Source organism: Rhinoraja longicauda, chromosome 2 (assembly GCF_053455715.1).
Source record: "Rhinoraja longicauda isolate Sanriku21f chromosome 2, sRhiLon1.1, whole genome shotgun sequence".
In the NCBI taxonomy this organism is placed as follows: Eukaryota; Metazoa; Chordata; class Chondrichthyes; order Rajiformes; family Arhynchobatidae; genus Rhinoraja; species Rhinoraja longicauda.
The window spans coordinates 91,138,746-91,150,819 of record NC_135954.1 but is presented as its reverse complement, the minus strand read 5'-3'; the positions used below and the strand labels follow the sequence as shown (position 1 = coordinate 91,150,819).

General features: G+C 47.1%; 2 protein-coding genes across 3 annotated transcripts in view; one reads left to right on the top strand and one right to left on the bottom strand.

Annotated features, from left to right (window-relative positions):
* sec22c (SEC22 homolog C, vesicle trafficking protein) overlaps window positions 1-12,074 on the top strand; it is a 134,814-nt gene that overhangs the window by 81,374 nt on the left and 41,366 nt on the right. The window lies entirely within an intron of this gene.
* Window positions 1-12,074, bottom strand: part of LOC144607104 (vasoactive intestinal polypeptide receptor-like) — a 42,429-nt gene that overhangs the window by 27,417 nt on the left and 2,938 nt on the right. For both annotated transcript variants that reach the window (XM_078423711.1, XM_078423720.1), the window contains exon 2: window positions 8,920-9,022. In XM_078423711.1, coding sequence (XP_078279837.1) covers window positions 8,920-9,022 — 103 coding nt within the window. The remainder of the gene's footprint in view (window positions 1-8,919; window positions 9,023-12,074) is intronic.

Here is a 12,074-nt window from a genome sequence, read left to right as displayed (position 1 = left end):
TGTGGACATGGTGGGCAGAAGGAGTCTGAGGAAGGGTCTCCACCTGAAATATCACCCATTCCTTCTCTCCAGAGATGCTGCCTGTCCTGCTGAGTACTCCAGCATTTGGCTCATTTTGTGTCTACCTTTGGTAGGCAGAAGGGCCTGTTTCCATGCTGTATCTCAATGACTAATAGAAAAACCTAAAAAACTTGCATTTAACCAACAAAAGGCAGCTTTCAATTTAGGATTAGCGCATTGTGGCATTCTGGCCCAAGGAACACTTCCAGGAATAAAGAAAAACAAGGTCACCTCTTCACAAATAAACCCTCAATTTTTGGCTCACTGGTTGAACTAATAAAGAACTGGCTGGTATGTATAGCAAAATAACTGCAGATGCTGGTTCAAATTGAAGGTAGACACAAAATGCTGGAGTAACTCAGCGGGTCAGGCAGCATCTCAGGAGAGAAGGAATGTGTGACGTTTCGGGTCGAGACCCTTCTTCAGACTGATGTCAGGGAAGGGGGTGGGACAGAGATAAGATGTAGTCGGAGACAGGAAGACAGTGGGAGAACTGGGAAGGGGAGGGGAAAGAGAGGGACAGAGGAAGTATCTGAAGTTGGAGAATTCAATGTTCATACCGCTGGGGTGTAAACTGCCCAAGCGAAATATGAGATGCTCTTCCTCCAATTTGCGCTGGCCCTCACTATGGCAATGGAGGAGGCCCATTACAGAAAGGTCAGACTGGGAGTGGGAGTTGAAGTGCTGAGCCACACAGCAACCAGGCAGCATCGCTGGAGAACATGGATAGGTGACGTCTTGGGTCGGGATCCTTCTTCAGACCGATTGTAGTGTGGGGGGGGGGGGGGGGGGGGGGAATGGCGCCTAGTAAGTGATAGATGGATACAGGTGAGGGGAGTTTGGTTGCAAATGCGCAAAGACCAGATTTGAAGAGGAGACAAAAGGGTGTCAGACAAGGAGGAAAGAAGAATGAAATAGTATCTGTTTCCACCACCACCTCTACTGGCAGCATGTTCCAGACCCCCACTACCCTCTGTTTAAACAAAAAACTTGCCCTGCATGTCTCCATTACACCTTCCTCCCTTTCACCTTACAGCTTTCTTTGGCACATTGGCCTTCATCAGTCAGTATTGAGTATGGATGCTGGGAGGTCATGTTGCAGTTGTGTAAGACGTTGGTGAGACCGCATTTAGAGCATTGTGTTCAGTTATAGAAAAGATGTTGTCAAGCTGGAAAGGGTACAGAGTAGATTTACTAGGATGTTGCCAGGACTAGAGGGTCTGAGCTATAGGGAGCAGTTGAGTAGGCTGGGGCTCTATTCCCAGGAGCGTAGGAGGATGAGGGGTGATCTTGTAGAGGTATATAAAATCATGAGTTGAATAGATTGGGTAGATGCACAGAGTCTCTTGCTCAGACTATGTGAATTGAGGACCAGAGGACATAGGTCTAAGGTGAAGGGGAAAAGATTTAATAGGAATCTGACGGGTAACTTTTTCACACAAATGTATGGAACAAGCTGCCAGAGGAGGTAGTTGAGGCTGGGGCTATTCCCATGTTTAAGAAACAGTTAGACAGGTACATGGATAGGACAGGCTTGGAGGGATATGGACCAAACGCAGGCGGGTGAGACTAGTGTAGCTGGGACTGGTGTGGGCAAGTTCGGGCGAAGGAACTGTATCCAGACTGTATCACTCTCTGCCCTCAAGTGTAAGGCATTTCTAAAACCATTCTGACAGTCCACCCTATCTATGCCTCTCATAATTTTATATACTTCTGTCAGGTCTCCCCCCAACCTCCAACTTTCCAGAGAAAACAATCCATCCAGCTTTTCCCTGTAGCTGAAACCCTACACTCCGGGCTGCACTCTGGCAAACCTCCTCTGCAGCCTCTCCAATGTTTCCACGTCGGGGTAACTAGAACTGTACACAATGCTCCAAATGTGGCCTAACCAAAGTCCTATAGAGTTGCATCAAGACTTCCTGTCTCTTATATTCAACGCCCATAGCAATGAGAGATTGCAGATTTGGTGTTTGGGCTTATTATTGTCACGTGTACCGAAGTAAGGTGAAAAGCTTGGTTTTGCCTGCTATGCTATCAAATACACTCAACTTAAACTCAAGTACCCTAGGTAGGGCAAAGGGGAAGATACAGAGTGCAGTATATAGTTCTCAGCATTGTAGCGCACCAGCTCCAGAGACAAAGTCCGCAATAGGGGAGAGGTGAGTCGGACAGTACCCTAGCTCATGGAAGGACCGTTCAGAAACCTGACAGAGGGGAAGAAACTGTTCCCGAGTCTGGTAGTGCGTGCTGTCAAGCTTCTGTATCCTCTGCCTAACTAAATGTCAGTGAATGTAGAATGAAAATATTTACAGTGCAGGAAGCCATTGTGTGCATGCTGATGCAGAAAAAACCTCCAATCCAACCCCATCTCACAGCACTGTGTCCATAGCTGTGCAGGCCATGGCTTGTCAAATACTATCTGACTGAGTCAAGGCTGGTGTTTAATTGTCATATGTACTGGCAACAGTACATAAGACATTTTTATTTAGTACAGCTTAACAGGCTTGTAAATGCAACAACATTCAGATAATATGATAATCAAAAATACAAATCAGTGACCATATTAGTTCAAAATCCATAGTGCAACCGAAGACAGTCTATAGAAGTCCATGGTTGCTGAGGTTAGTGTTGTGTTGTGTTCATGAGTGTGATGCTTTTGAATGCTATAAATAACATTTTACTTGCAAGAGTAAAGTAAAGGATTGCAGAATCACTGATTATGGAGTGGATGATAATTAGAAAAGCAACTATGAAACCAAGAATAATTTACTGGAATCGTGCATCCATCTTTCCATCAAATGGAAACAGTCCCCTTGGCCCACACCGACCATACTTTCACATCAGTTCTATGTTACCCCATTGTATCATCCATTCCCCGCACACTAGAAGCCAATTAACCTACAAACCCACACGTCTTTGAGATTTGGGAGGAAATTGGAACACCCAGAGAAAACCCACATAGTCACAGATAGAAGGTGCAAACTCCACACACAGACAGCACCCGAGGCCAAGATCGAATCAGAGTCTCTGGCGCTGTTAGGCAGTGGCTCTACCAGCTTTGCCGTCCATACTTTTCTTTGGAACTTACCACTGAACCAATCTTGGATCCATGTTGAAACGCTCCCTCCAGCATGGGCGGCACAGTGGCACAAAGATAGAGTTGCTGCCCTACGGCGCCAGAGACCAGAGTTCGATCCTGACTAAAGGTGCTGTCTGTATGAAGTTTGTTCTCCGTGAAAGTGGGTTCTGTCCGTGTGCTCCGGTTTCCTCCCACACTCCAAAGACACACAGCTTAGTAGGTTAATTGGCTTCAGTAAAATTGCAAATGGTCCCTACTGTGTAGGATAGTGCTAGTGTTTGGGGATCGCTGGTCGGCACGGACTTGGTGGACTGAAGGGCCTGTTCCCGCGTTGTATCTCTAAAATCTAAAGATCCCGCCATTTGTTTTTTGCCACATGGGAACTGTTCAGGAGCCTTGCTAAATCTATGTAGACTACAGGGCGGCACGGTAGCGCAGCGGTAGAGTTGCTGCTTTACAGCGAATGCAGCGCCGGAGACTCAGGTTCGATCCTGACTACGGGTGCTGCACTGTAAGGAGTTTGTACGTTCTCCCCGTGACCTGCGTGGGTTTTCTCCGAGATCTTCGGTTTCCTCCCACACTCCAAAGACGTACAGGTATGTAGGTTAATTGGCTGGGTAAATGTTAAAAAAAAATTGTCCCTAGTGGGTGTAGGATAGTGTTAATGTACGGGGATCACTGGGCGGCATGGACTTGGTGGGCCGAAAAGGCCTGTTTCCGGCTGTATATATATGATATGATATGATATGAAGTGCACTCCCACATGGACCCTCCTTTCAGCCAAATTATTCAGATACAACCGTTCTTTGACAAACCAAGGCCAGCCATCCCCAATTAATCTTTCTACAATATATATTTTTAAATTTCACTCCCATAATCTTTCAGGCCTAGTTACACAGTGTGGAAACAGGCTCTTCAGTCCAACTTGCCCATGCCGCCCATCATGCCCCATCTAAACGTCTCACCTGCCTCCGTTTGGCCCATATCCTTTTGCTATCCACGTACTTATCCAAATGTTTTATTTAAATAAATCAATCTAAAAATAAATCACGTGAGTTTTCTCTCGGTGCTTCGCTTTCCTCTCACGCTCCAAAGATGTACAGGTTTGTAAATCAATTGGCTTTGGTGAAATTGTAAATTGTCTATTGTGTAGGATAGTGTTAGTGTACGGGCTGATCACTGGTCAGCACAGACTCACTGGGCCGAAGGGTCAGTTTCCACACTGTATGACTAAGGACCTAGTTGTATTAAACCAAAGCTTCCCCATTTTGCCACATCTTGCCCCCTGCACACCTCATAACCAGCAAAGAGAGGTCTAGAATCTTCAGTCTCACCTTCTGTCCCCTCGTATCTCCTACTTAAATGCCTCATTGCCCAGGGACCAATTACACCTACAAATAGCCGCATCTAGACCACTCTTACCAAATCTCTCCTCGGTGAAATAAAAATTTCCCTCCTCCACTTTCCAACCTCTTTAAGAAAACCAAAACTGCAGGTGCTGGCAGTAAGAAATTAAAACAGAAAGTGCTGGAAGATTGGGCAGCATTTGTGAGGGCTGGTAAAGTTGATGAACTGTCTCCCTCCATAGATGCTGCCTGAACTATTGAGTGTGTCTAGCACGTGGGGTGATAGGTTGGGAAGCAGATGGGGTCTGGTGTTGAGGTCACCATAAGAGTGGCGCAGTGGTAGAGTTGCTGCCATACAGCGCCAGAGACGCAGGTTCGATCCTGACTGCGGGTGCTGTCTGTATGGAGTTTGTACATTTTCCCTGTGACCCTGTGGGTTTTCTCCAGGTGCTCCGGTTTCTTCCCACATTCCAAAGACATGAAGGTTTATCAGCTTCTGTAAATTGTTCCGAGCGTGTAGGATAGAATTAGCGTACGGGTGATGCTGGTTGGCACAGGCTCAGTGGGTCAAAGGACCTGTTTCCACATTGTATCTCTAAACTAATCCGCCATTATTGTCACATGTACTAAGATACAGTAAAAAAACTTTGTTAGAGTGCTGTCCAGTCAAATCGTACCATATACGAGTACTTTCATGCCATGCACAAGTACAACAGGTAGTGCAAAGAGAAAAATACCAGAGTGTAGAATAGTGTGTTATTGCATTATAATTTTACAGTTACAGAGAAAGTGCAGGTAAAAAAGTGCAAAAGGACACAAAGTGCTGGAGTAAGTCAGTGGGTCAGGCAGAATCTCTGATGAACATTCAGAGGTGAAGTTTCGGGTCGGGACCTTTCTTCAAGCCAATCGCACCCTCTTACTCACCGTGTTGTCCAGAGATGCTGCTTGATCTGTTGAGTTACTACAGGACTTTGTGCCCTTGTGTAGACCAGCATTTGCAGTTCCTTGCTTCTACAACAAAAAAAAGTGCAAGGTCTGCAATGAGATAGGTTGGAAGATCGAGACTGCACCCCAGCTTATGGGGTTACGGTTTAGGAATCTGACAGCAGCAGGGAAGAAGCTGTTACCGAATATGATTGTATGTGCTTTCACGCATTTATATCTTCTGCCCCACAGGGGAGGGATGAAGAGGGATTGACTGGGGCCAGAGGGGTCCTTGGTTATGTCGGATGCTTTCTGAGGCAGTGTCAATGGTGTCACGTAGGCACAGCACATTGAAATTCTTTTGCACAACCACAAAATGCAGTTGCTACAATTTTGGCGCCGTTTAAAAAAAGTATGGTGTAGATGGAGTTGATAGGGAGGAGGCGGCTCTATGAGATGGACTGGGCTCTAGTCACAAATAATTTCTTGCGGACTTGGGCAGAGCCATTGACTCACAGGCCCAGTGATGGTGGGAGAGAGCTAGTCATCTCCAGAGTTCCTTGCCCACCTTGTTCAAATTCACAAACCAGGAACATGGAATAGATTTTCACGAAGTGTCAGCTACACCTGCCTGCATTATCCGAGTCACCGACTGTTTGCTATTCCCGATATGTCTGGTGTGTGTCACGTGGATCAATAGCGCTCACTAATGAGAAACAGGCGCCCGTCGCTTCACAGTACGTGGGAGGCAATGAACTAACAGCCACTCGCACGAGAATTATTGAGGATTGTTCCAATGGCAGCAATAAGTAACGAAGAAGCATTTACAATGCCATGGGGAAAACTCAGTGCAATGGGGCTAAGTGAATGGATTGCAACAAAACCAACTCTGCTGGATGAGTCAATGCCATAAGTTACAAGGTGTCTAGACAGACCAGCATACACACAATAGATAAAAGTGCACATTCAAATAATGTACATTTATGGGTTTCAATGCATCTATATTGGCCGCTCAAAAATCAATGAATTCGTCTTCCCTGCATCATAAACATTAGTCCCTTTGCAATATGCAAAGATTAGCATGTCAACCACACGAAACACATGGATTTACTTACAACTGCACACAAAATCCCTGCTAAATAACCGATTGCAGTCACCCATCAGAGTTCTAGCTATTGCATGGTTGAAATTAAATGCATCTCTGCAGGGCTGCACAGTGGCACAGCTGCTGCCTCACAGCGCCAGAGACCCGGGTTCAATCCTTACTATGGGTGCTGTCTGTACGGAGTTTGTACGTTCTCCCCGTGACCGTGTGGGTTTCCTCCCTCATCCCAAAGACGTGCAGTTTGTAGGTTAATTGGCTTCTGTAAATTGTTCCTAGTGTGTAATGAACTAGTGTATGAGTTGCTGGTTGGTGAGGACTCCGTGGACCAAAGGGCCCGTTTCCATGCTGTATCTCTAAACTAAACCATGGATAGGATAGGTTTAGAGGGATATGGGCTAAACGCAGTTGGGACTAGTGTAAATGGGGCATTGGTTGGTGTGGCAATGTTGGGCTGAAGGGCATCTTCCCCTTTGCTCTACCCATTGTAGTCAACTTTGATGATAGCATTTATGTATGCCAGACTATTTCACTAGTCATTGGAGCAAAATTAGGCTATTTGGCCGATCGAGTCTACTCTGCCATTCAGTCATGATGGGTATATCATTCCCTCTCAACCCCATTGTCCTGTCTTCTCCCCATATCCTTTGACATCCTTACTATCTGATTGGTCTGAATAGCCTGCAAAACAAACGTTTTTACTGTACCTTGGTACACACATCTACCTACTCTCTGACATTGCACCTCCTGGAATCAGAAGAGCTGCACCCAGTCAAAAAGAACGCCTCAGGCAATCAGAGGATGAAAGACACCCCCTACATGACCACCCTTTGCTACCTCAGCATTTGAAATCACGCAGTAATTTCCTCTCTTCTGTCCATCCCCTGGACTGCAGTGCATCGTCCAGAAGGCTCAAACTCTGGGAAGAGAGACTTGAGAAATCTCCGGAAGACACTCACATGGCAATCGATCCCTCTGAGAAACTCCCACCAGGTTTCGACCAACCGTGGATAACCTGGCGCAGTCTCAACAGGCTGCGGACAGGCATGGGGAGGAGCAAATCGAACATGCTGAAGTGGGGATCTACTGAAGATGCGGCAGACTGCGAGTGTGGGCGGGGCCTCCAGACTATGGAACATCTCCTGAGCTGTGACGTGCTGCATGACACATGCACTGTAAAGGATCTTGCAGAGGCCAACGACGTGGCACTAAAACTTGCTCGCTATTGGCAAACAGTTGTGTGATGACACCAATAATTAAATAAAAACACCCAACAATAATATACTCAAACCCAAAGATGGTTGTGATTGGGTGAGAAAGGTGGTATTACTTCCAAGAAGTGCAGTGGGATTGTCCATAGTGCCCTGGTCAAAATTACTAACGCAGATAACATAATTACCGTTTGTTTGATCTTCTTTTTGGTAAATTGGCTATCATGTTGTCTACGTGACATATAGGTGTAGGGCAGAGTGTGAACCGACTGGTTGTATTATGGTTTAGTTTCTTGAATGCCAAAGAACGACAGAGGCTGCAGAAGGTGGTGGACACTGTCTGGTCCATCAAGTGTGCTGAGTTCACCACCACAGAAGGGATCTACAGGAAGCACTGCCTCAAGGAGACAGCCAGTATTATCAAACACCCATACAACCACTGCCACCCTCTCATCTTACTGTTACTATCAAGGTGGTACAGGAGCCTGGGAACCGTGATCTGCAGGTTCAACAACAGGTTCAAGAATAGGTTTTCAAATGACTATTAAACATTTGACAAAGCAAATAGGTCTTTAATTGACTGTAATGTACTTGTAAATACAGGCCCCCTCTTCCTTTGGAAAGAGGCAAAGTACTGGAGGTGGCACAACAATAGAGTTGCAGCCTTACAGCGCCAGAGAGCCAGGTTTAATCCTGACTACGGGTGCTGTCCGTACGGAATTTGTACATCCTCCCTGTGACTGCGGGGGTTTCTCCGGGTGCTCTGGTTTCCTCCCACACTCCAAAAACATGCAGATATTTAAGTTAATTGGCTTCTGTAAACTGTCTCGTCTGTAGGATAGAACTAGTGTATGGGTGATCATTGGTCGGCGCAGATAAGGAAGGCCGAAGGGCATGTTTCCACGCTGTATCTCCAAGCTAAACAAACTAAAACTAAACTCAGTGGGCCATGAAGCATCTCCGGAGAACATAAATAACTGATGTTCCAGGTCAAGAGCCTTCTTCAGGCTCAACCCAAAACATCACCGATCGATGGTCTCCAGAATTGCTGTCTGACCTGCCAGGTTACACCAGCATTTAGGTGTCATTTCTTGGGAAACCAGCACCTGCAGTTCCTTGGTTCTACTGTCCCCTCTTCCTTCCCCTTGTCCCCTCCATCGACGTAGGTGCCATTCCCACAGCCCACCCTGTCCTCACCTGTCTCCAAGCTCTGGTTGTCTCTTTCAAAGTTCCACTGACATTCATCGTACAGTCGTGCGACCTCTGACACAATGTTGCAATCTGGATGCACGCACAGCACCTAGAAACAATGCCCCATCATTACAACCCCAGAGACAATGCCCCATCATTACAACAACCCCAGAGACAATGCCCCATCATTACAACAACCCCAGAGACAATGCCCCATCATTACAACAACCCCAGAGACAATGCCCCATCATTACAACAACCCCAGAGACAATGCCCCATCATTACAACAACCCCAGAGACAATGCCCCATCATTACAACAACCCCAGAGACAATGCCCCATCATTACAACCCCAGAGACAATGCCCCATCATTACAACAACCCCAGAGACAATGCCCCATCATTACAACAACCCCAGAGACAATGCCCCATCATTACAACAACCCCAGAGACAATGCCCCATCATTACAACAACCCCAGAGACAATGCCCCATCATTACAACAACCCCAGAGACAATGCCCCATCATTACAACCTCAGAGACAATGCCCCATCATTACAACCCCAATGCCCCATCATTACAACCTCACAGACAATGCCCCATCATTACAACCCCAGAGACAATGCCCCATCGAAAAAAACACTTCAATTGGCCCATAAACAATCTCAGACAGCAGTCCCATAAATAAAAACAACCTCTCATGCAGAACTGTGGAACAACCATAAATGTTTTTCTTCTGAAAATAGACACAAAATGCTGGACTAATGGTGGATGGCATGGTGGCGCAGCAGTAGAATTGCTGCCTTACAGTCCCAGAAATCCAGGTTCGGCCCTGACCACAGGTGCATGTCTATACGGAGTTTGTCCATTCTCCCTGTGGGATTTCTCTGGGATTTCTGGTTTCCTCCCACACAGGTTGTAGGCTGATTGGCTTCGGTAAGAATTGTAAATTGTCCCTAGTGTATGTAGGATAGTGCTAGTGTATGGGGATCACTGGTTGGCAGGAGAAACGGGGCCGAGGTCAGTGCCTTTTCCCTGCCCCCCCCCGCCGCCCACGGCCAAGGGGGTACTCCCCGCCCAGCAATGGATCCAAGGTTGGGCTGGGAGGGGGGGGGGGGGGCGGAGAGGGGGGGAGGCTGCACCAATTGAGGAGAGCTTTGGACCAAACGGGTCCACTTAGTCCAGTCTCTTACTAAAACTCTCATCTTGTTTGTTCCCCCGTTTGTTTGTTCCGTTTATTTGTGCCGTTTGTTTGTGTCCGTTCATCCGGAAACACAGCCAAAACAGTACACGATAGTGCAACAATTTTTAGGCCCATCTTACTCACCATTGTCCTGGGGTCTGCAGTGGCAAGTTTTGTTCAAATTGGTCTTATATTTTTAACGTTATTGGCATTTTAAAGTTAAAAAAAATCACTTTTCCATTTACCCTGGCCGTCAGCCGCGTTCGACGCCACAATGGGACCCGCCAGAGTAACGGGAGTGGTGGTCAATGAGGGGGGGCGGGGGGCTGCTGAGCCGTCGAGCTGAAACTTTAATAAATGTGTCCCGCCTGCTGGGAGGACCGGCGCCTGTCCCGGCGCCTGTCCTGGCGTGCCCCACGCCTGACCTTCCTCCCGTGGTGCATCGCGGCGGCAGAGGATCAAGGTGACCTCCCTCCCGACATCACAATGGGAGTAGGCCCGCCCGCGCGTGTGCAGTTGGGGCCCGTTGATCTAATACAGATGCTCCCTGACTTACGATGCTTCGACTTACGATATTTTGACTTTGCGATGGTGCAAACGGCGGGCGGTGTCTGTACGGAGTTTACACGTTCTCCCTGTGACGACGTGGGTTTTCCCCAGGTGCTCCGGTTTCCTCCCACACTCCAAAGACATGCTGGTTCGTAGGTTAATTGGCTTCAGTAAATATCGTAAACTGTCCGTAGAGTGTAGGATAGCGCTAGTGTATGGGGGTGATCATTGGTCAGCGTGGATCCGATGGACCTCTTTCCGTGCTGCATCTTTACAATAGAGCTACATTTGGAGTACCGAGTGCAGTTCTGTGCAACACATTACAGGAAAGTCATGGAGGCTGAGGAGAAAGTTCACCAGGGTGTTGCCTGGATTGGAGTTCATTAGCCAAAAGGCAAGATTGGAAAATCTTTGATTGCTTTCTCTGGAGTACTAGTAGCTGAGGGGTGACCTGATGGTATATAAAATTATGAGAAGCAGAGATAGATCTTAACCATCCATCCATTCGCCCAGGGCAAATATGTCAAATATTAGAGAGATACAGGGAAATTTAAGTGATGCAGGGAAAGCTTAAAGGAGATGTGTGGGGCAAATGTTGCATTTAGAAATAGTGATAGGTGCTTGGAGCATATTGCCAGGGAAAGTGGTGGAAGCAAATGCCACAGTAATTTTTAATAGGCATTGACATGAACAGGATGGGAACAGAAGTGCATGAACCATGTTTAGGCAGATGGGATTTGTTTAAATTGGCATCATGGTCAGAGCAGACATTGTGGCCGAGTGGTCTGTCCCCCTGTTGCACCGATAGAAAAATAAAGCACGGAAATAGACCATTCAGCCCATCGCGTCCACGCTGACCATTGATCACCCATTCACACATGTTCTATATTATCCCACTTTCTCATCCTCTCCGTACACATTCGGGGCAATTTACAGTCAATTAACCTACAAACACACGTCTTTGGGATGTGGGAGGAAACCAGAGCACCCAGAGGAGACCCACGTGGTCACGGGGAGAACATGCAAACTCCACACAGACAGAACAAAACAGAACAGTACAACACAGGCACAGGTCCTTTGGCCCATTGAGTCAATAGACAATAGGTGCAGGAGGAGGCCATTCAGCCCTTCGAGCCAGCACTGCCATTCAGTGTGATCATGGCTGATCATTCTCAATCAGTACCCCATTCCTGCCTCCTCCCCATACCCCCTGACTCCGCTATCCTTAAGAGCTCTATCTAGCTCTCTCTTGAATGCATTCAGAGAATTGGCCTCCACTGCCTTCTGAGGCAGACAATGCTGAACATGTTAGCAAGTTGCCTGCACGTGATCCATATCCATATGGATCTGCCTTCACCACCACCCCTGGCAGTGTGTTGAAGGCACCTACCACCCTTTGTAAAAAAGAATTTGCCATGCACATCTCCTTT